The sequence below is a fragment of the Bombina bombina genome, chromosome 2, assembly GCF_027579735.1.
Source record: "Bombina bombina isolate aBomBom1 chromosome 2, aBomBom1.pri, whole genome shotgun sequence".
NCBI lineage: Eukaryota > Metazoa > Chordata > Amphibia > Anura > Bombinatoridae > Bombina > Bombina bombina.
This window is the reverse complement of record NC_069500.1, coordinates 1,222,292,542-1,222,318,607: the sequence shown is the minus strand read 5'-3', so window position 1 is coordinate 1,222,318,607 and position 26,066 is coordinate 1,222,292,542. Positions and strand designations below refer to the sequence as shown.

The 26,066-nt window shown below is 37.8% G+C and overlaps 1 protein-coding gene across 2 annotated transcripts in view; it reads right to left on the bottom strand.

The window, feature by feature from the left end:
• SCFD2 (sec1 family domain containing 2) overlaps window positions 1-26,066 on the bottom strand; it is a 1,435,497-nt gene that overhangs the window by 1,077,277 nt on the left and 332,154 nt on the right. For both annotated transcript variants that reach the window (XM_053703972.1, XM_053703973.1), the window contains exon 4: window positions 13,226-13,401. In XM_053703972.1, coding sequence (XP_053559947.1) covers window positions 13,226-13,401 — 176 coding nt within the window. The remainder of the gene's footprint in view (window positions 1-13,225; window positions 13,402-26,066) is intronic.

Below are 26,066 nucleotides of genomic sequence, written 5' to 3'. Positions count from 1 at the left end.
CAAAAACCTTTTTTAAACACAGTCACAACAACTGCCATAGCTACTGTGGTTGTTACCCTCCTCAAACACGACTTTGAAGCCTTTTGAGCCCTTCAGAGATGTCCTGTATCATGCAGAGGGAAGCTGAATGTCTCTGTCAGTATTTTTATCTGCACAGAAAAGCACTAAAAAAGGCCCCTCCCACTCATATTACAACAGTGGAAAGCCTCAGAAACTGTTTCTAGGCAAAAATCAAGCCAGCCATGTGGAAAAAAACTAGTCCCCAATAAGTTTTGTCACCAAACATATATAAAAACGATTAACATGCAGGCAAACGTTTTATATTACACTTTTATAAGAGTATGTATCTCTGTTAATAAGCCTGATACCAGTCGCTATCACTGCATTTAAGGCTTAACTTACATTAATCCGGTATCAGCAGCATTTTTCTAGCAAATTCCATCCCTAGAAATATGTTAACTGCACATACCTTATTGCAGGAAAACCTGCACGCCATTCCCCCTCAGAAGTTACCTCACTCCTCAGAATATGTGAGAACGGCAGTGGATCTTAGTTACTTCTGCTAAGATCATAGAAATCACAGGCAGATTCTTCTTCTAATGCTGCCTGAGATGAAACAGTACACTCCGGTACCATTTAAAAATAACAAACTTTTGATTGAAGTTAAAAAACTAACTATAATACACCACTCTCCTCTTACTACGTCCATCTTTGTTGAGAGTTGCAAGAGAATGACTGGGTATGGCAGTGAGGGGAGGAGCTATATAGCAGCTCTGCTGTGGGTGATCCTCTTGCAACTTCCTGTTGGGAAGGAGAATATCCCACAAGTAATGGATGATCCGTGGACTGGATACACTTAACAAGAGAAAATTTGTTTATTTTGCAATAAATATTTTCTTTTGCCCTAACCTTACAGTATTGTGTTTATTTTAGTTATAAATGTATTATTTATATCAGTTATGCCTATAAATGACTATTATAATGCAGTACATGCATTGAAAAGTGAAAAAAAGTATTGCTTCGCTTTAAGTACATTTTCGTTTTACATACATGCTCTCGTCCCATTGTGTACGTAAATGTGGGGTATGCCTGTACTATCTTCCGTAGGAATAGTAGTACGTTTAGCAAGAGTAGAGATAGCCCCATCAACTTTGGGGATATTTTCCCAAAACTCCAATCTAACTTCTGGCAAAGGATACCATTGAAGAAGGAATAAAAGAAGTACCAGGCTTATTCCATTCCTTAGAAATCATATCAGAAATAGCACCAGGAACTGGAAAACACTCTGGAATAACCACAGGAGGTTTATAAACAGAATTTAAACGTTTACTAGTTTTAATATCAAGAGGACTAGCTTCCTCCATATCCAATGTAATCAATACTTCTTTTAACAAAGAACGAATATAGTCCAATTTAAATAAATAAGAGAATTTATCAGTGTCAATATCTGAGGCAGGATCTTCTGAATCAGAAAGATCCTCATCAGAGAAGGATAATTCAGTATTTTGCTGGTCATTTGAAATTTCATCAACCTTATTAGAAGTTTTAAAAGACCTTTTACGTTTATTAGAAGGCGAAATGGCAGACAAAGCCTTCTGAATAGAATCAGAAATAAATTATTTTAAATTTACAGGTATATCTTGTGCATTAGTTGTTGAGGCAACAGCAACAGGTAATGAACTACTACTGATGGATACATTATCTGGATGTAAAAGTTTATCATGATAACTATTACAAACCACAGCAGGAGGTATAATCACCACAAGTTTACAACAAATGCACTTAGCTTTGGTAGAACTGTTATCAGGCAGCAGGGATCCAACAGTGAATTCTGAGACAGGATCAGATTGAGACATCTTGCAAATGTAAGAGAAAAAACAACACATACAGCAAAATTATCAATTTCCTTATATGGCAGTTTCTGGAATGGGAAAAAATGCAAACAGAATAGCCCTCTGACATGGAAAAAGCAAGAGGCAAATCGGAATGGGGTCTAAAATAATGAAAATATTTGGCGCCAAGTATGACGCACAACAAACAGAAAAATATTTTTTGGCGCCAAAAACGTTTGGAAACGACACACTTGCGTCATAGATGACGCAACCTTGCGAAAGGACCCGGCATCAACTAAGACACTGGAAATGACGAATTTGCGTCAACAAACATAACTTTGCGGCAAAAAAAATCTTGCGCCAAGAATGACGCAATAAACTTTAGCATTTTGCGCCCTCGCGAGCCTAATTCTGCCTGCGAATTTGAAAAATGACAGTCAATTGACAAAAGACTACACCCCTGGTAAGAAAACAAAAATTCTAAAAAATGCATATCCCAGATATGAAACTGACAGTCTGCAAAAGGAAATATACTGAAACCTGAATCATGGCAAATATAAGTACAATACATATATTTAGAACTTTATATTAATACATAAAGTGCCAAACCATAGCTGAGAGTGTTATGAAAACAGTTATCAGTAGAGGTAATGGAATGGAATATGAGAGTATATCGTCGATCTGAAAAGGGAGGTAGGAGATCAATCTCTACGACCGATAACAGAGAACCTATGAAATAGATCTCCGTGAGAAAAATCATTGCATACAATAGGTGATACTCCCTTCACATCCCTCTGACATTCACTGTACTCTGAGAGGAAACGGGCTTCAAAATGCTGAGAAGCGCATATCAACATAGAAATCTAAGCACAAACTTACTTCACCACCTCCATAGGAGGCAAACTTTGCAAAACTGAATTGTGGGTGTGGTAAGGGGTGTATTTATAGGCATTTTGAGGTTTGGGAAACTTTGCCCCTCCTGGTAGGATTGTATATCCCATACATCACTAGCTCATGGACTCTTGCCAATTACATGAAAGAAATAACAATCTCCCGGTCGGCATATTGATTTATAGTTTAACCGCCGGGAGAAGTGAAACCACCAGTATATATAGCCAAGCAGACTATTCTAAGCCCCAATGCCTGCAAAACCTGCTGTCTGAAAATCCTCTCCAGTATAGGAGAGAGTAATGTCCCTTTCAAAATAAAGTACTTTGCCTTAAATTAGCCTTTATTTTGTCTCCTTGTCTTTGAATAAAGTGCCCACTTTTTCTGAAAGCTTCTTCCCCAGAAATAAATAAATCAGCAATTACCTCACACATCTGCCCGACAGCAGGGCAGCTCAACAGGTTTGAAAGGTCCTCTCCCTCATTTAGACCTGTGGAAAGAAAAAAGACTGAGTATTCCCCTCAGGCTTTCAAAGTTAGGGCAGCATAAATTACATGGGAGGTGCAGTGAGAATTATGTCCCACAAGTTCCCATTGCTCTAAAGCCACCACTGCCCTACTGAAGAGACTGATGTGGACTACGGCTACACCCTAGGACAAAGCAGCACAATCTTGTACTACTTTAATAATAATAATAAAAATAATAAACTCTTGATTGAAGAATCTTTTCTGAAGGCAAAGAGAATGACTGGAGTGGGAGGGAAGGGAGATGATATTTAACAGCTTTGCTGTGGTGCTCTTTGGGCAGGAGTGATATTCCCAATAGTAATTAGATGATCCGTGGACTCATCGTGTCATTAGAAAGAAAATAATTTATATATATATATATATATATATATATATATATATATATATATATATATATATAGTATAATCCCCCGCAGTTTTTTCTTGGGTGTTCGGTATTTTTGTGGAGGACACCTGGCAACCCTAGCTTCAGCAAACAAGGTGTTAAAGAAATCCAAACATTTTTAAACCCGCCCAGTATGTTAATTTATCGCAATGCTTAATAAAAATCTTGTAATTACAAACCAATTACTGTCCCTTTATGGTCTGGTAGAACAATAGTTCATGCCTAATATATAAAGCAACGGGTTCTGTTTCTGCAACCAACACAGCCCACAAGCTAATATAATTAGTACAAAAGTGCAATGTCCTGCATTAGAAATAAAGAGTTCATTATAGAAAGATTTGTTTATCACTCCAGGAAACATTTGTTATGTAGTTCTTCAGCCTTTAACTCCCACCCTTGGAAGGATTTTACTAGGTGGGATGTATTCCAGGGATTTAATTCTTTTACCCAGATATGAAACCATGCATGTGAAACATATTCCATCTGACTAGTAAAAAAAGGGCTGTGTTTTCTAACTATCACTCGTTTGCTGGCTATGTTCATGTAGTTTAAAACATGTGTTCTGTGCCTTGCATGTCTTTATTTTTGCACGTAATTGAAGATCTAGATTCTAGAGGATAAAATTAAATAAAAACAATATTTTAAAGTAATCTGAAAATCCACATTTCTATATGCACTAAAAGAGCACATTTCAAATGTGTGTGTAGTGTGTGTGTGTGTGTGTAGTGTGGTGTGTATGTGTGTGTGTGTGTATGTGTGTGTAGTGTGTGTGCGCATGTGTGTGTATGTGTGTATGTGAATTTGTGTAGTGTGTGTATGTAGTGTGTGTGTATGTATGTGTATAGTGTGTGTATGTGTGTAGTGTGTGTGTAGTGTATGTGCGCGCAGTGTGTAGTGTGTGTATGTAGTGTGTGTGTAGTGTGTGTATGTAGTGTGTGTGCAGTGTGTGTAGTAAGTGTGTGTGTATTGTGTGTGTGTGTGTGTGTGTGTGTGTAGTGTGTGTGCAGTAAGTGTGTGTGTAGTGTGTTTGTGTGTAGTGTGTGTGAGTATGTAGTGTGTGTAGTGTGTGTGTGTGTGTAGTGTGTGTGTGTGTAGTGTGTGTATGTATGTGTGTGTGTATGTATGTGTGTGTGTGTATGCGTGTAGTGTGTGTGTGTGTAGTGTGTGTATAATGTATAGTGTGTAGTGTGTGTGTGTGTGTGTATGTATGTGTGTGTATGTATGTGTGTGTGTGTATGCGTGTAGTGTGTGTGTGTGTATGTATGTGTGTGTATGCGTGTAGTGTGTGTGTGTATACATGTAGTGTGTGTGTATGTATGTATGTGTGTGTGTAGTGTGTGTATGCATGTGTGTGTGTGTGTGTGTGTATAGTGTGTGTATGCGTGTAGGTTTTTTTTCTTCCAGGTAAGGGGGGAGTGAAGAAAAAAAAAAAAAGTGAATGGATGTAAAGGGGACCTACGTGTTACACATCTCTAACAGAGCATACATTTTAAACAACTTTACAATTTATTTCTGTTATGAATTTACTTAGTACTCTTGGTATCCTTTATTAAAAAGAGTAATCGTAGCTGAGCTCAGGAGCGTGCATGAGTCTTTAGCCATCTAACTGCAGTGTTTGCAACATTGTTTATAGCAGTGTTATACATAGGTACAAGCACTGCTGCCATAAAGTGCTAAAAACACGTGCACGCTCCTGAGTGCCTATCAACCTACCTAGCTTTACTCTTAACAAAAGATATCAAGAAAACAAAGCAAATTTGATAATAGTAGATTATAAATTGTAAAGTTGTTTACAATCACATGCTCAATCTGAATTCTGAAAGTTTAATTTTGAGTTTACTATGCATTTAACATTGTCAATTGCTGGCTGGACATAACAAAGGAGATACGGTAAACAACACCAAACATCATTTTCAAGGCATATGTCCCTGGACTGCAAATTTTGTTAACAAACGGAACAGTAGCAGGCTTACTCAACAGAGGGTCCTGGTGAAACAATTTTTTTGTGCCCCCCAAAGGTAACCTCGTAATAAGTAATACTAATAATATATATATATATATATATATATATATATATATATATATATATATATATATATATATATATATATTCTGCTCTGTATAATGATTTTGAGGATAGATAGAAAGCTAGATAGACCTATAACCTACACTAATAAAGTCTCTACTGCATTAGGAATGTACATATTCTACACAAGTCTATGTATATACTGGCTTCTGTGGCCTCAAAGCACTTGGGCTCTGGTGCCATTACACCTGCTGCACCAATGGTAGTTCCGCCCCTGAAAGAGAACTTTAAAATGCTTCTAAACAATTCTTTGCATACAGATCTTAGAATGCAGTGCTTAATTGTTCATAAATACTATGCATATACAAAATATTACTGTCTGTTTAAGATGCATTTTTTTCAAATAAGTGGAAAATAAATTTATGCTATTGCAAAATAACCCTGCTGGAAATTATTATGATTTCGCAAGTTTAACATTTTAACTTAGCTGGTCCCTAAATTAAAAAAAAGATAAAAAATAATAAAATAAATTAAAAATTCTTTATATTATCTACATCATAGCTGGAAATTACAAAGCAACAGTTTGTAAGATGTATGTAAAGTTTCTAGACAGTAGGCCAACTGTTCAATCAAAAACTAAAAAAACAACGCCTAGATTTAGAGTTTTATCGGTAAAAACTTGCAGGGCTAACGCTCCTTTTTTTTCCAGCGCACCCTTAAGCCAACGCTGGTATTACAAGTTTTCAGAAAAGTGAGCGTTGAGCCAAATTTAGCTCCACTTCAACCCTCAATACCAGCGTTGCTTACGGTAGCGGTAAGCTGGAAAAACGTGCTCGTGCACGATTTCCCCATAGGAAACAATGGGGCTGAGCTGGCGGAAAAAAACCTAACACTTGCAAAAAAGCAGCGTTCAGCTCCTAACGCAGCCCCATTGTTTCCTATGGGGAAACACTTTCTAAGTCTACACCTAACACCCTAACATAAACCCCGAGTCTAAACACCCCTAATATTACACTTATTAACCCCTAATCTGCCGCCGACACCTGCATTATACTATTAACCCCTAATCTGCCGCTACGGACACCACCGCCACCTACATTATCCCTATGAACCCCTAATCTGCTGCCCCCAACATCGCCGACACCTATATTATATTTATTAACCCCTAATCTTCCACCCCAAACGTTGCCGCCACCTACCTACACTTATTAACCCCTAATCTGCCGACCGGACATCACCGCCACTATAATAAATGTATTAACCCCTAAACCGCCGCAACCCTGCCTCGCAAATACTATAAAACATTTTACTAACCCCTAATCTGCCCCCTCCAACGTCGCCGCTACTATAATAAAGTTATTAACCCCTAAACCTAAGTCTAACCCTAACACCCCCCTAAATTAAATATAATTTAAATCAATTTAAATAAATTTACTATAATTAAATAAATTATTCCTATTAAAAAATAAATACTTACCTATAAAATAAACCCTAATATAGCTACAATATAACTAATAGTTACATTGTAGCTATTTTAGGATTTATATTTATTTTACAGGCAACTCCGCCGCCAGCTACATTATACCTATGAACCCCTAATCTGCTGTCCCTAACATCGCCGACATCTACATTATATTTATTAACCCCTAATCTGCCGCCCCCAACGTTGCCGCCACCTACCTACAATTATTAACCCCTAATCTGCCGACCGGACATCGCCGCCACCATAATAAATGTTTTAACCCCTAAACCACAGCAATCCCGCCTCGCAAACACTATAATAAATTTTATTAACCCCTAATCTGCCCCCCCCAACGTCGCCGCAACCTACCTACAATTATTAACCCCTAATCTGCTGCACCCAACGTCGCCGCTATTATAATAAAGTTATTAACCCCTAAACCTAAGTCTAACCCTAACCCTAACACCCCCCTAAATTAAATATAATTTAAATCAATCTAAATAAATTTACTTTAATTAAATAAATTATTCCTATTTAAAAATAAATACTTACCTATCAAATAAACCCTAATATAGCTACAATATTATAATTAATAGTTACATTTTAGCTATTTTAGGATTTATATTTATTTTACAGGCAATTTTGTATTTTTTTAAACTAGGTACAATAGCTATTAAATAGTTATTAACTATTTAATAGCTACCTAGTTAAAATAATTACAAAATTACCTGTAAAATAAATCCTAACCTAAGTTACAAATACACCTAACACTACACTATCAATACATTAATTAAATAAATTAACTACAATGATCTAAACTAAAATACAATTAAATAAACTAAACTATATTACAAAAACAAACACTAAATTACAAAAAATAAAAAAATATTACAAGAATTTTAATCGAATTACACCTAATCTAAGCCACCTAATAAAATAAAAAAGCCCCCCAAAATAATAAAATTCCCTACCCTATACTAAATTACAAAAGTAATCAGCTCTTTTACCAGTCCTTAAAAGGGCTTTTTGGGGGGGCGTGTCTAGGCAACGGCCGAGATCAGTCGCAGACTCTGAAGCTCCTAACGAAATATTGGTTTCACCTCGATTATCTACATATCAGACAGTCCTCAGTAATGTAAGATGGGTATATGTACTCTATAACTCTCCTACACATCGATCTTAGCTAGCTGTTAGCCGTTTACACAGCCTACAGACCCTAAAATCAAACTGTGTCTGATATTGGAAAGAGGCCTCATTACATCGCCTACTAAGATTCCCCCCCCCCCCCGGTTAAAACAGGAATATATCACTGTCGATCAGGAATGGCGGATTACTACTTCACTATTTCCACTCTTCTGGCAGAAATTGATGATAAAGCAGAGAGGGGTTTTAATGATCTTGCAGCTATAATTAAACATGGCCATGTGGAGGAAGATACTGAAACTACCGCCCAACAGGAGGCCACTACATCTTTGACATCTCCAATCCTACCGGTAGCAGTGCTGATTGAAAAAGCTGATTTAGAGCTCCTGGAACTGATTACAGAGACCTACTACAAGATCCCGGAGCTTCCTCCCTACACACCCAGCGACATCTGAAGAATTTAAACAACCTACGCAGCACTCACTAAGAAGGTTTCAGGATCTGACTACTGCCTGGATTGAGGCGGCCGATCATCCGGGCGAAGGTCAGCAAGTGCCGCTTTTAACCTTAGTGCCCAAGAGCCCAGCGACACAACAGCTGGAGTCACAGAAGCCTGGAATACAGTGAGCGTTATCACTACTGGTGCTACAACCTCTCTCATAGCCAAAGTCTCAGTTCCTCCATGCATGACATCTCTATGGACATGGCGTGTAGCTCCTTATTGGTCCCTAGCACCATGTGTGGGAGATAGGGTTACTGCTATTCACTACAGTATTTTCTCTTTGTTGTACCGTGGCCGGTATAGGATAGATTTCTTTTAGTGCAGGTCGGGAGGCTTGGGAACAGTTTATCATTACATAGCAAGTTGAATTTTGTCTAGCCCACAGGTCGTAAGTAAGTGGTTTGAGATACAAGACTGATTAACATACAAAACACACTCTTCCTATTGATGGGTCACTCATGATGGCCACAGGCATGATTTCCTTGTATTAGGAGGCAGCCACCCATTGTTCTGGACGAACATTACTGAACACTCTAACCTACACTGTATTTTGCAGACGCTGCATGCTATATGGTTTCTACAACGCTTTATTATTAACTGTTTTTATCCAGCCTAAGTCACCTATATAATGTTAGCATATTCTCCAGGTATTCTCAAATTTATGTGTTTATACTGTCATATCTTATTTTTAATATTACACCTCAGATGCATGCGGTCTGCCGCATATGAACTCATTACACCTCTAGCCCCTTTCATAGGCAGATTTGGAGATTATCTTCTCTATTGTTCCCAGGTGAAGTAACCACGTATAATCTATCCCCATACCAGACTACATATTTACTTGGGCGACATTACATATTTAACTATGGTCATTTATATGTATCTTGTTTACGTTATTATTTTCCCCCTTTATTTCTCTTATCTGACCTACAAAGGTTACTAGCTATATTTTATGGAGCTGACCTCATGCTATAGACAGGTTACTATGAGTATAAAGGGACATATCTGTTAATGTACCTAGTTGCCTCTGTGGATGTACCTATTTAGATTATATCTTGTGGAGCTATGGTGACATATTTTCAAAACAGCAAGATCAACCCAGACCCAAAAATTAATATTAACTTGAACTATGCGCAGCCCATATGGGAAACATCTAGATAAGATTCAGATTTAATCTGCCACCATGAGTCCCCATAGCATTATATCCCCATTATAATAATAAGTAACTTATACAACTTGAATACCATTCTAATCCACCCCTATTAATGCATAGACTTAATTAATTACTCTATATTCATCATTGTAACATATAATCCCTAGACTGCACTCATTTTTTTTTTATTTTTGTATGCCCCAATTGTTTACTTTACTTTGATAGGTGATACATAGATGAGAACTTACAAAGATACATAGAATCCCCCCCACCCCTACATTGTAATAAGCCAGACCGCTCTCCATTGTCCTTAAATCCTCCAGATTATGTACATATAGGTAGTCTTCCCTTGATCGACATTTATTAAATTCTGTCATATCTTGCTAATAGTAAACTCTTTAAAGCGGCTTTTGTCCGCTGTTATGTTATCTTATGAAAAAAAAACAAAAGAGGTTTTATTACTTTAGGTCCTAGTTTACTTATTGCATGTACTGGTTAGAATGCAGCTATTGTTTTACTGTATATATATTTTGTAGCAGGTTGTTATACTATTCTTCCTCCTATCAGTATTCAAGACATAGTATTTTAGTTATTGCTAACAGTTACTCCCAAAGTCAGAAAATGCTTTATTACTCTATAACGTATTTTGTTTCACATAACAACATCAATACGATACCTATAGCCACAATATTTATACTCCATTGTTATGTATATTAGTTCTAACTCAGAAATGTATACGGACAATTTTCCTTTTATTATTGGCTGTAAATTGTTTTAAACCTCAATAAAAATGTAACTTAAAAAAAAAAGGGCTTTTTGCGGGGCATTGCCCCAAGGTAATAAGCTCTTTTACCTGTAAAATAAAATACAAGACCCCCCAACATTAAAACCCACCACCCACACACCCCTACTCTAAAACCCACCCGATCCCCCCTTAAAAAAACCTAACACTACCCCATTAAAGATCACCCTACCTTGAGCCGTGTTCACCCAACCGGGCACCGATGGGCCAGAATAGGACATCCGGAGCGGCAGAAGTCTTCATCCGATCGGGGCAGAAGAGGTCCTCCATCCAGCAGAAGTTTTCATCCAAGCGGCATCTTCTATCTTCATCCATCCGGCACGGAGCGGGTCCATCTTCAAGACATCTGACACGGAGCATCCTCTTCTTCCCGACGACTAACGACGAATGAAGGTTCCTTTAAATGACGTCATCCAAGATGGTGTCCCTCGAATTCCGATTGGCTGATAGGATTCTACCAGCCAATCGGAATTAAGGTAGGAAAAATCTGATTGGCTGATGTAATCAGCCAATCGGACTGAAGTTCAATCCGATTGGCTGATTGGATCAGCCAATAGAATTGACCTTGCATTCTATTGGCTGATCCAATCAGCCAATCGGATTTTTCCTACCTTAATTCCGATTGGCTGATAGAATCCTATCAGCCAATCGGAATTCGAGGGACGCCATCTTGGATGACGTCATTTAAAGGAACCTTCATTCGTCATTAGTCGTTGGGAAGAAGAGGATGCTCCGCGTCAGATGTCTTGAAGATGGACCTGCTCCGCGCCAGATGGATGAAGATAGAAGATGCCGCTTGGATGAAAATTTCTGCTGGATGGAGGACCTCTTCTGCCGCTCCGGATATCCTCTTGTGGCCCATCGGTGCCGGCTGGCTGAACACGGCTCAAGGTAGGGTGATCTTCAATGGGGTAGTGTTAGTTTTTTTTAAAGGGGGGATCGGGTGGGTTTTAGAGTAGGGGTGTGTGGGTGGTGGGTTGTAATGTTGGGGGGGTCTTGTATTTTATTTTACAGGTAAAAGAGCTGATTACTTTGGGGCAATGCCCCGCAAAAAGCCCTTTTAAGGGCTGGTAAAAGAGCTGATTACTTTTGTAATTTAGTATAGGGTAGGGAATTTTATTATTTTGGGGAGCTTTTTTATTTTATTAGGGGGCTTAGATTAGGTGTAATTCAATTAAAATTCTTGTAATATTTTTTTATTTTTTGTAATTTAGTGTTTGTTTGTTTTTGTAATATAGTTTTGTTTATTTAATTGTATTTTAGTTTAGATCATTGTAGTTAATTTATTTAATTAATTTATTGATAGTGTAGTGTTAGGTGTATTTGTAACTTAGGTTAGGATTTATTTTACAGGTAATTTTGTAATTATTTTAACTAGGTAGCTATTAAATAGTTAATGACTATTTAATAGCTATTGTACCTAGTTTAAAAAAATACAAAATTGCCTGTAAAATAAATATAAATCCTAAAATAGCTAAAATGTAACTATTAGTTATAATATTGTAGCTATATTAGGGTTTCTTTGATAGGTAAGTATTTATTTTTAAATAGGAATAATTTATTTAATTAAAGTAAATTTATTTAGATTGATTTAAATTATATTTAATTTAGGGGGGTGTTAGGGTTAGGGTTAGACTTAGGTTTAGGGGTTAATAACTTTATTATAATAGCGGCGACGTTGGGTGCAGCAGATTAGGGGTTAATAATTGTAGGTATGGTTGCGGCGACGTTGGGGGGGGCAGATTAGGGGTTAATAAAATTTATTATAGTGTTTGAGAGGCGGGATTGCTGTAGTTTAGGGGTAAAAAATTTTTTTATAGTGGCGGCGATGTCCGGTCGGCAGATTAGGGGTTAATAATTGTAGGTAGGTGGCAGCAACATTGGGGGCGGCAGATTAGGGGTTAATAAATATAATGTAGATGTCGGCGATGTTAGGGACAGCAGATTAGGGGTTCATAGGTATAATGTAGGTGGCGGCGGTATCCGGTCGGCAGATTAGGGGTTAAATAATTTTATTTTAGTGTTTTTGATGTGGGGGGGGGCTCGGTTTAGGGGTTAATAGGTAGTTTATGGGTGTTAGTGTACTTTATAGCATTGTAGTTAAGAGCTTTATGTTCCGGCGTTAGCCCATAAAACTCTTAACTACTGACTTTTTTATGCGGTTGGAGTCTTGGAGGTAGAGGCTGTACCGCTCACTTCTTCCAAGATTTGTTAAAAAGATAGGATACGCAATTGACGTAAGGGGATTTGCGGTAGCCAAAAGTCGCGGAAGAAAAGTGAGCGGTACACCTGTACCTGCCATACTCGTAATACCAGTGTGCGTTAAAAAGAAGTGTTAGGTCCCCTTAACGCTGCTTTTTAAGGCTAACGCAGAACTCTAAATCTAGGCACAAGTTTGATAAAAGTATTTCCATCGTTACAAGCAATGATAGCATAGTACACATATTATTAGAGCATTACATGAGCATATTTCTGTAAGCTAAAACAATGATCTAGAAATCCTACCTGTAAGACGTGCCTTTCAAATGCTAGGAAGTTGTCCCACTTTGAGTACTGAGGATGCTTTAATGTCTGAACTGTAGCCAATGCCAGCTGAAGGAGACCACAGTGACTCTCCAAAGCTTGTCCGTTTCCCTTGAAGAGTTGGATATGTGATCGGAGTTGCTCAGGTGTGACTCTACCTGTAATAAAATCATATTTAATACCTATACTACAGTGACTACCAAAGCATTTATATAATATTTTGGTATTGCTGTAATTACATTTTTCATAAACAATATAATACATGAGCACTTAAGAGACATGAAACCCAAACACAGAGATTACGAGTTTTGCGTTAACAGGGGTGCGGTGCTAACGCTTAGTTTATGCTCACCGCTCACCTACAAACAACGCTGGTATTACAGATTTTTTTAAACCCGGCGTTAGTCGCAAAAAAGTGAGCGGAGAGCAAAATTTTGCTCCACATCTCACCTCAATACCAGCGCTGCTTACGGTAGCGGTGAGCTGGCTAAACGTGCTTGTGCACGATTTCCCCATAGGAATCAATGGGGCAGTTTCACCTGCAAAAAAGCAGCGTTCAACTCCTAACCCAGCCCTATTGATTCCTATGGGGAAACTACATTTATGTCTACACCTAAAACCCTAACATGAACCCCGAGTCTAAACACCCCTAATATTACACTTATTAACTCCTAATCTGCCGCCCCCGACATCGCCGCCACCTGAATTATATTATTAACCCCTAATCTGCTGCTCCGAACACCGCCGCCACCTACATTATACTTATGAACCCCTAATCTGCTGCCCCCAACATCGCCGCCACCTACATTATATTTATTAACCCCTAATCTGCCATCCCCAATGTCGTCGCAACCTACCTACAATTATTTACCCCTAATCTGCCGCCCCCAATGTCGTCGCAACCTACCTACAATTATTAACCCCTAATCTGCCACCCCCAACGTCGCTGACACTATAATAAAGTTATTAACCCCTAAATCTAAGTCTAACCCTAAACCTAACCCCCCTAACTTAAATATAATTTAAATAAATCAAAATAAAATAACTACAATTAACTAAATTAGTCCTATTTAAAACTAAATACTTACCTATAAAATAAACCATAAGATAGCTACAATATAACTAATAATTACATTATAGCTATTTTAGGATTTATATTTATTTTACAGGCAAGTTTGTATTTATTTTAACTAGTTAGAATAGTTATTAAATAGTTATTAACTATTTAATAACTACCTAGCTAAAATAAGTACAAATTTACCTGTAAAATAAACCCTAACCTATGTTACAATTACAGCTAACACTACACTATAAATAAATTAATTACCTAAATTAAATTAAACTAATTACAATTAAATAAAATAAAATAAAGTACAAAAAAAACAAACACTAAATTACAAAAAATAATAAAATAATTACAAGAATTTTAAACTAATTACACCTACTCTAATCCCCCTAATAAAATAAAAAAGCCCCCCAAAATAAAAAAAATCCCTACCCTATACTAAATTACAAATAGCCCTTAAAAGGGCCTTTTGCGGGGAATTGCCCCAAAGTAATCAGCTCTTTTACCTGTAAAAAAAATTACAATACCCCCCAACATTACAACTCACCACCCACAACCCAACCCTACTCTAAAACCCACCCAATCCCCCCTTAATAAAACCTAACACTAACCCATTGAAGATCACCCTACCTTGAGATGTCTTCACCCAACCGGGCAGAAGTGGACCTCCAGACGGCCAGAAGTCTTCATCCGATCCAGGCAGAAGAGGTCCTCCAGACGGGCATCCAGGCGGCATCTTCTATCTTCATCCATCCGTAGCGGGTCCATCTTCAAGCCGGCCGAAGCGGCGCATCCTCTTCCAACGATATCCAACTGAAGAATGAAGGTTCCTTTAAATGACGTCATCCAAGATGGCATCCCTTGAATTCCGATTGGCTGATAGGATTCTATCAGCCAATCGGAATTAAGGTAGGAAAAATCCTATTGGCTGATGCATCCAATAGAATGCAAGTTCAATCCTATTGGCTGATTGCATCAGCCAATAGGATTGAACTTGCATTCTATTGGATGTTCCAATCAGCCAATAGAATGCGAGCTCAATCCAACTGGCTGATTGTATCAGCCAATAGGATATTTCCTACCTTAATTCTGATTGGCTGATAGAATCCTATCAGCCAATCGGAATTCAAGGGGCGCCATCTTGGATGATGTCATTTAAAGGAACCTTCATTCTTCAGTTGGATGTGGTTGGAGGAGGATGCTCCGCATCGGCTGGCTTGAAGATGGACCCGCTCCGCTCTGGATGGATGAAGATAGAAGATGCCGCCTGGATGAAGACTTCTGCCCGTCTGGAGGACCTCTTCTGCCCAGATCGGATGAAGACTTCTGGCCGTCTGGAGGTCCACTTCTGCCTGGTTGGGTGAAGACGTTTCAAGGTAGGGTGATATTCAAGGGGTTAGTGTTAGGTTTTATTAAGGGGGGATTGGGTGGGTTTTAGAGTAGGGTTGGGTGTGTGGGTGGTGGGTTGTAATGTTGGGGGGTGTATTGTAATTTTTTTACAGGTAAAAAAGCTGATTACTTTGGGGCAATGAGGTCTTTTTAAGGGCTATTTGTAATTTAGTATAGGGTAGGGTATTTTTTTTTATTTTGGGGGGCTTTTTTATTTTATTAGGGGGATTAGAGTAGGTGTAATTAGTTTAAAATTCTTGTAATTATTTTATTATTTTTTTGTAATTTAGTGTTTGGGTTTTTTGTACTTTATTTTATAAAATTGTAATCAGTTTAATTTAATTTAGGTAATTTATTTATAGTGTAGCGTTAAGTGTAATTGTAACTTAGGTTAGGGTTTATTTTACAGGTAAATTTGTACTTATTTTAGCTAGGTAGTTGTTAAATAGTTAATAACTATTTAATAACTATTGTACCTAGTTAAAATAAATACAAACTTGCCTGTAAAATAAAAATAAATCCTAAAATAGCTACAATGTAACTATTAGTTATATTGTAGCTATCTTATATTTTATTTTATAGGTAAGTATTTAGTTTTAAATAGGACTAATTTAGTTAATTGTAGTTATTTAATTTCGATTTATTTCAATTATATTTAAGTTGGGGGGGTTAGGTTTAGGGTTAGACTTAGATTTAGGGGTTAAAGGGACACTGAACCCAATTTTTTTCTTTCATGATTCAGATAGAGAATGCAATTTTAAGCAACTTTCTAATTTACTCCTATTATAAAATTTTCTTCATTCTCTTGGTATCTTTATTTTAAATGCAAGAATGTAAGTTTAGATGCCGGCCCATTTTTGGTGAATAACCTGGGTTATTCTTGCTGATTGGTGGAGAAATTCATTCACCAATTAAAAAGTGCTGTCAAGAGTTCTAAACCAAAAAAGAAGCTTAGATGCCTTCTTTTTCAAATAAAGATAGCAAGTGAAAGAAGAAAAAATGATAATAGGAGAAATTAGAAAGTTGCTTAAAATTGCATGCTCTATCTGAATCACGAAAGAAAAAATTTGGGTTCAGTGTCCCTTTAATACATTTAATATAGTGGTTGCGACGTTGTGGGCGGCAGATTAGGGGTTAATAAATGTAGGTAGGTGTCGGCGATGTTAGGGACGGCAGATTTGGGGTTAATAAAATGTAACTAGTGTTTGCAAGGCGGGAGTGCGGCGGTTTAAGGGTTAATATATTTATTACAGTGGCGGCGATGTCCAGTCGGCAGATTAGGGGTTCAAAAATATATTTAAGTGTTTGCGATGTGCGGGATGGCCTCGGTTTAGAGGTTAATAGGTAGTTCATGGGTGTTAGTGTACTTTTTAGCACTTAAGTTAAGAGTTTTATGTTACAGCGTTAGCCCATAAAACTCTTAACTACTGACTTTTAAATGCGGTAGGAGTCTTGACAGGAGAGGCTGTACCGCTCACTTTTTCCAAGACTCGTAATACCGGCGTTAGGAAAATCCCATTAAAAATAGAGGATACGCAATTGACGTAAGGGGATTTGCGGTATGCTCGAGTCGCGAGAAAAAAGCAGCGTTGGGACCTCTCAACGCTGCTTTTTAACCCTAACGCAAGACTCGTAATCTAGGTTAAAGTTTTTGTATCATGATTCAGATAGAGCATACAATTTTAAACAACTTTCCCTTTTACTTATTTTATCTAATTTCTTTTGTTCTTTAGGTATCTTTTGCAGAAAAGCATACTTAGGTAGGCTCAGAATCTGGGAGCTAGCTGCTGATTGGTGGCTGCACATATATGCCTTTTGCTTCTCCTTCAAGAAAAGATTGACAATATAAGTACACTGGAAAGTTGTTTACAAAATGTATGGTCTATCTGAACTATGAAAGAAAAGTTTTGGGTTTCATGTTCCTTCAAAATACATGTCTTGTTTTGTTTCTCTGAAAAGCACAAATGCATATATTTGTTTGTGCTGGAGCTGCAACCAACATATAAAAGGCTTCAGTGCAATACATTTTTGTCCATCCTACATTTACCAGTCAACAACACAAATATGCCAGCTATACAGGGAGTGTAGAATTATTAGGCAAGTTGTATTTTTGAGGATTCATTTTATTATTGAACAACAACCATGTTCTCAATGAACCCAAAAAACTCATTAATATCAAAGCTGAATAGTTTTGGAAGTAGTTTTTAGTTTGTTTTTAGTTATAGCTAGTTTAGGGGGATATCTGTGTGTGCAGGTGACTATTACTGTGCATAATTATTAGGCAACTTAACAAAAAACAAATATATACCCATTTCAATTATTTATTTTTACCAGTGAAACCAATATAACATCTCAACATTCACAAATATACATTTCTGACATTCAAAAACAAAACAAAAACAAATCAGTGACCAATATAGCCACCTTTCTTTGCAAGGACACTCAAAAGCCTGCCATCCATGGATTCTGTCAGTGTTTTGATCTGTTCACCATCAACATTGCGTGCAGCAGCAACCACAGCCTCCCAGACACTGTTCAGAGAGGTGTACTGTTTTCCCTCCTTGAAAATCTCACATTTGATGATGGACCACAGGTTCTCAATGGGGTTCAGATCAGGTGAACAAGGAGGCCATGTCATTAGATTTTCTTCTTTTATACCCTTTCTTGCCAGCCACGCTGTGGAGTACTTGGACGCGTGTGATGGAGCATTGTCCTGCATGAAAATCATGTTTTTCTTGAAGGATGCAGACTTCTTCCTGTACCACTGCTTGAAGAAGGTGTCTTCCAGAAACTGGCAGTAGGACTGGGAGTTGAGCTTGACTCCATCCTCAACCCGAAAAGGCCCCACAAGCTCATCTTTGATGATACCAGCCCAAACCAGTACTCCACCTCCACCTTGCTGGCATCTGAGTCGGACTGGAGCTCTCTGCCCTTTACCAATCCAGCCACGGGCCCATCCATCTGGCCCATCAAGACTCACTCTCATTTCATCAGTCCATAAAACCTTAGAAAAATCAGTCTTGAGATATTTCTTGGCCCAGTCTTGACGTTTCAGCTTGTGTGTCTTGTTCAGTGGTGGTCGTCTTTCAGCCTTTCTTACCTTGGCCACCTTGTGCTTTTGGGCACTCCAGTGATGTTGCAGCTCTGAAATATGGCCAAACTGGAGGCAAGTGGCATCTTGGCAGCTGCACGCTTGACTTTTCTCAGTTCATGGGCAGTTATTTTGTGCCTTGGTTTTTCCACACGCTTCTTGCGACCCTGTTGACTATTTTGAATGAAACGCTTAATTGTTCGATGATCACGCTTCAGAAGCTTTGCAATTTTAAGAGTGCTGCATCCCTCTGCAAGATATCTCACTATTTTTGACTTTTCTGAGCCTGTCAAGTCCTTCTTTTGACCCATTTTGCCAAAGGAAAGGAAGTTGCCTAATAATTATGCACACCTGATATAGGGTGTTGATGTCATTAGACCACAACCCTTCTCATTACAGAGATGCACATCACCTAATATGCTTAATTGGTAGTAGGCTTTCGAGCCTATACAGCTTGGAGTAAGACAACATGTATAAAGAGGATGATGTGGTCAAAATACTCATTTGCCTAATAATTCTGCACTCCCTGTATAACCATGGGAGACCTCAGAAAATATAACATGTTCTTGTCCATACATCTCTCTTCATCCCCAAGTGAAGCCTTATATAAATCCCTCCATCCACCTCATGCTGTATACCCAAAGGTGACTTCAAATCATAGCAATTCAATCTGCAGTCCCCTCATGCCAATTTATAACCAAATCAGATTTTAATTTAAGATAGCTCAGGGCTTCTACAGTTGCTTTATGTTAGCTATGTGCCCAAATTAAACCTCCGATCAGACGTAAAGTCCCTGCAGTCCCCTCTTGTCAGCCATATGCCCACATTAGAGCTTAGATCAGAGCATGACTTTGCAACCCTTACCTTCAGAAGCTCTTTGCTGCTGAATGCTATACCACAGATGTGAAGGAAAACAAAGTGCACCAGAGTCCAATACCAGACCTACTCATCAGGCCAGTCTCTCTCACAAATAATGTTCTATATGATAAGGGGCCATATAAGTCAACTTGGCTGATATTTAACATTGATGTGCCAGACCTCAATTACAATATTATACAGACACACTGACATTAAAATCCCATTTACTGAGATCACAATAACTTCCATGCTTCGCAAAAGAATTATTTACAAACATTTCCATATACTTTACTGGAGAATTTAGTGGAAAAATGATGTGTTTATAAGCTTTTCAGTTGGTATAGAATAATCCTTCAAATTCAATATAAAGCCAGACTGAAATAATATTAAAAAAAACTTAAAAGTATTGACAATCTGATTTTGAAAATGATAACCAAGGAACTGGCTTGTAGCTCTAGAGCAGGATCATACCTATGTTATTTTTTTTTGGGGGGGGGGTTTAAACACACGAATATGTGCAACAATTACATGCTCCAAGAATTACAACATGTTATTACATTAGAATGTCCCTATTATGAACAAAAAAAAATCCATGTGTCTGTCTATCTATCATCTATATATCTATCTAAATATATATATATTTTTTTATTTTTTTTTAGCATTAGCACACGGCCCATCCACATCCCATTGCTAGGCATTAAACAGTTAAATTACAGCAGACAAAAAAACAACTTTTTTTTTCCATTTTAAATATACAATCCAACACCTGAAACAACATACTAAATGCAAAAGTTAATGTAACTAAAAAGTGGAGAATAAGTAAGAGACTGAGGCTGGCGCCAGCCAAAACAATATATGAGAGCTCAGCAAAAGATGCCCAGGACACAAGGTTTAACAAAGCAAAGAACATGGTTTTCAGATGGATAAAATCACAAAAAAGTGGACGTTTACAAATCATTTTCCTAGTTGCAATACTGGTCATGTTTAAAACCACTCTGGGAAATGTGCAATGTGGGTTTTTTTAGGAAGAAGTTGCAGAAAAAAATACAGAATAGCAAATCTTCTTATTATGATTAAATATTTCTGAATAAACAAGGTCTTTGGCAATTGGTAAATGAAAAAGAGGGAAAACATTTTTTAACACACCAGCAGCATTTTACCCATTAAAATTCAGACATATGTTTCCAATTTGTTTTAAGAAATATAAGCAAACATGTCATTTGTAAAATATACCCTTCAAGTATGAAAATGACTCTAGAGGGCACTGCACGCTTAGCTGCTGCCAAAATTAGGTATATTTATGGAGTTTCTGAAGCACAAATGATGTGTTGATTAACGCACATATAGTGTATCATTTATGTATGCCAAAGAGTCAAATGTGTTAAAAAAAAAAAAAAAAAAGTATTTCCAGTGATGCCCATAATGGTTTGATTAGCATTTTAATTTCAACAAGAAAATGAAATATGACAACTTCCACAAAAAGGATATCACATTACTCTTTAAACTGTCAGCCCACATAAAAACATTTTTTTGCAATGCCCAGGTGCTTCCCCATGAAAAATCTCTAGTCCAAAGGAAGATTCAGTCACCCAAATAATAATAATACAAAAAATAAAACTTTTCCTCTTTCAAATACATTAGAAATGACTTAGATATAAAATAACACAACTGAGGGTTGCAGCATATTAAAATGCACCTCTAAGAATGAATGTGCTGTCATAATTTACTGTTAGTGAAAATAATGAATATAAATGCAATTTGGAAATAAGTATCAAAGTCATTTAAAATGAACAGCCTATCCTGTTAAATATACAAAACATATTAACACACACTTATCCAACAAATATAGCAAAAAGAACCATAGTTCTGTAATTAATGTGCAGTGAGAATTTGTTGAGGCTTGTGCAATATTTTATGAAGCATATAAAAATATACTAGGGACAAAACATAATTTATGCAAGAATTTACCTGATAAATTAATTTCTTTCATATTGGCAAGAGTACATGAGCTAGTGAACTATGGGATATATAATCCTACCAGGAGGGGCAAAGTTTCCCAAACCTCAAAATGCCTATAAATACACCCCTCACCACACCCACAATTCAGTTTAACGAATAGCCAAGTAGTGGGGTGATAAAGAAAGGCGTAAAAAGCATCAACAAAGGAATTTGGAAATAATTGTGCTTTATACAAAAATAATCATAACCACTATAAAAAAGGGTGGGTCTCATGGACTCTTGCCAATATGAAAGAAATTAATTTATCAGGTAAATTCTTATATAAATTATGTTTTCTTTCATGTAATTGGCAAGATTCCATGAGCTAGTAACGTCTGGGATATCAATACCCAAGATGTGGAACTCCACTCAAGAGTCACTAGAGAGGGAGGGATAAAAATAAATAACAGCCATTTTCCGCTAAAAAAAATAACAAGAAAAACTTAAAACATTAGCAGAAGAATCAAACTGAAACAGCTGCCTGAAGAACTTTTCTACCAAAGACTGCTTCTGAAGAAGCAAATACATCAAAACGGTAGCATTTAGTAAATGTATGCAAAGAGGACCAAGTTGCCGCTTTGCAAATCTGATCAAATGAAGCTTCATTCGTAAAAGCCCACGAAGTGGAGACTGATCTAGTAGAATGAGCTGTAATTCTCTGAAGCGGGGCCTGACCCGACACCAAATAAGCTTGAAGAATCAAAAGCTTTAACCAAGAAGCCAAGGAAATAACAGAGGCCTTCTGACCTTTCCTAGGACCAGAAAATATAACAAATAGACTAGAAGTCTTCCTAAAATCTTTAGTAGCTTCAACATAATATTTCAAAGCTCTTACCACATCCAAAGAATGCAAGGATCTTTCCAAAGAATTCTTAGGATTAGGACACAAGGAAGGGACAACAATTTCTCTACTAATGTTGTTAGAATTCACAACCTTAGGTAAAAATTGAAATGAAGTCCGCAAAACAGCCTTATCCTGATGAAAAATCAGAAAAGGAGATTCACAAGAAAGAGCAGATAGCTCAGAAATAGCAGAAGCCAAAAGGAACAACACTTTCCAAGAAAGTAGTTTAAAGGGACAGTCAAGTATAAATTAAACTTTCATTATTCAGATAGGACTTTTAATTTTAATTGACTTTCCAATTTACTTTTATCATCAAATTTTCTTTTTTCTCTTGGTATTCTTAGTTTAAACTAAACATAGGTAGGCTCATATGCTAATTTCTAAGCCTTTGAGGGCTGCCTCTTATCACATGCTTTTTAAATCTCTTTTCAACACAAAGAGACAGAAAGTACACGTGGGCTATATAGATAACACTGTGTTCAGGCACAGAAAGTTATTTAAGGTCTAGCACAATACAATGCTAAATTTAAGACAATAGATAATAAACAGTCACAGTCATGTGATCAGGGGGTTGGAAGAAGGTTCCTAGATACAAGGTAATCACAAAGGTAAAAAGTAAATTAATATAACTGTGTTGGTTATGCAAAACTGGGGAATGAGTAATAAAGGGATTATCTATCTTTTAAAACAATAACAATTCTATGGTTGACTGTCCCTTTAATATCCAAAGAATACATAGGCTCAAAAGGAGGAGCCTGTAACGCCTTCAAAACCAAATTAACACTCCAAGGATGCGAAATTGATTTAATGACAGGCTTGATATGAACTAAAGCCTGTACAAAACAGTGAATATCAGGAAGTTTAGCAATCTTTCTGTGAAATAAAACAGAAAGAGCAGAGATTGTCCCTTCAATGAACTTGCAGACAAACCTTTATCCAAACCATCCTGAAGAAACTGTAAAATTCTAGGAATTCTAAAAGAATGCCAAGAGAATTTATGAGAAGAACACCATGAAATGTAAGTCTTCCAAACTCGATTATAAATCTTTCTAGAGACAGATTTACTAGCTTGTAACATAGTATTAATCACTGAGTCAGAGAAACCTCTATGACTTAGCACTAAGCGTTCAATTTCCATACCTTCAAATTTAATGATATGAGATCCTGATGGAAGAATGAACCTTGAGACAGTAGGTCCGGCCTTAACGGAAGTGGCCACGGTTGGCAACTGGACATCCGAACAAGATTCGCATACCAAAACCTGTGTGGCCATGCTGGAGCCACCAGCAACACAAAAGATTGTTCCATGATGATTTTGGAGATCACTCTTGGAAGAAGAACTAGAGGCGGAAAGATGTAAGCAGGTTGATAACACCATGGAAGTGTCAACACATCCACTGCTTCCGCCTGAACATCCCTGGACCTGGACAGGTATCTGGGAAGTTTCTTATTTAGATGAGAGGCCATCAGATCTATCTCTGGAAGACCCCACATCTGAACAATCTGAGAAAACACATCTGGATGGAGAGACCACTCCCCCCTGGATGTAAAGTCTGACGGCAGAGATAATCCGCCTCCCAATTGTCTACACCTGGGATATGCACCGCAGAGATTAGACAGGAGCTGGATTCTGCCCAAGCAAGTATCCGAGATACTTTGTTCATGGCTTGGGGACTGTGAGTCCCACCCTGATGATTGACATATGCCACAGTTGTGATATTGTCTGTCTGAAAGCAAATGAACGGTTCTCTCTTTAACAGAGGCCAAAAATGAAGAGCTCTGAGAATTGCACGGAGTTCTAAAATATTGATTGGTAATCTCGCCTCTTGAGATTTCCAAACCCCTTGTGCTGTCAGAGATCCCCAAAAAGCTCCCCAACCTGAAAGACTTGCATCTGTAGTTATCACAGTCCAGGTTGGCCGAACAAAAGAAACCCCTTGAACTAAACGCTGGTGACTTAACCACCACGTCAGAGAGTGTCGAACATTGGGATTTAAGGATATTAATTGTGATATCTTTGTATAATCCCTGCACCATTGATTCAGCATACAAAGCTGGAGAGGTCTCATGTGAAAACGAGCAAAGGGGATCGCGTCCGATGCTGCAGTTATGAGGCCTAAAACTTCCATGCACAACACCACTGAAGGGAATGACTGAGACTGAAGGTACCGACAAGCTGCAACCAATTTCAAACGTCTCTTGTCTGTTAGAGACAAAGTCATGGACACTGAATCTATCTGGAAACCTAAAAAGGTGACCCTTGTCTGAGGAATCAAGAAACTTTTTGGTAAATTGATCCTCCAACCATGTTTCCGAAGAAACAACACTAGTTGATTCGTGTGAGATTCTGCAGAACGTAAAGACTGAGCTAGTACCAAGATATCGCCCAAATAAGGAAACTCCGCAATACCCTGTTCTCTGATTACAGAGAGTAAGGCACCTAGAACCTTTGAAAAGATTCTTGGAGCTGTTGCTAGGCCAAATGGAAGAGCAACAAATTGGTAATGCTTGTCTAGAAAAGAGAATCTCAGGAACTGATAATGTTCTGGATGAATCGGAATATGAAGGTATGCATCCTGCAAGTCTATTGTGGACATATAATGTCCTCGCTGAACAAAAGGCACCATCTTGAAAGTTGGTACTCTTACATAACGATTCAAAATTTTCAGATCTAGAACTGGTCTGAATGAATTTTCCTTCTTTGGGACAATGAATAGATTTGAATAAAACCCCAGACCCTGTTCCTGAAAAGGAACCGGCATAATTACCCCTGAAAACTCCAGGTCTGAAACACACTTCAGGAAAGCCTGATCTTTTACTGGATTTGCTGAGATGCGTGAGAGAAAAAAACTTCTCACAGGAGGTCTGTGACAGACCCCTCTGTCAACCTCCCTATGGATTATGGATTTGGGCATTATGTTAAGTCACCCTGTGCCCATTATAGGTACAGGGTGCAAATCCAACAGTACTGGAGGGGTTAACTTCAGTTTTGAGTAACTGTATTGTCTGAGACAGAGACAGCTTTCTTGGCATCAGCTATTGTTTACTGTAATTAGGTTTAGGTGATAAGCGTTCACATTGTTTAATCACCTCCAGAATTCAGACTGCTAGGTGCCAAGAAGGAATCCATTGTTTTCTTGTGTTTGATTGTTTATTTGGTTAAGTAATGTAATTCTATTGTATCCTGTAAAAGGGCGTCTTCCCTCTATCTAATGTGCTATACTCTTCCAATCCCCCATCTGGTCTCCTAGGGGAGTGTCTACCAGGTGGGAGACCTGCATAAATACTGGGCATATAGCCCTCAATAAAGTACATTCATCTGTTTCACCCTCAAGATGGAGCTTGGTCTCGTGTTTGGGGAGAATTAACTGGGTTTGTGTGTTGCTGATCCCGTATTCAGGGCATCTCCCATCTGGTATTAACCCTCAATATCAGGGTTATACCATAACAATTGGTGGCAAGCGACGGGATGGTCCTCATTGCCCAGAAGAGCAACTACACATCCAGATCTAATGGGAATACCATATGAAAGGCTGAAAAGAGCCACCCTTAAAGACCTGCTAGAACAACGGGACCG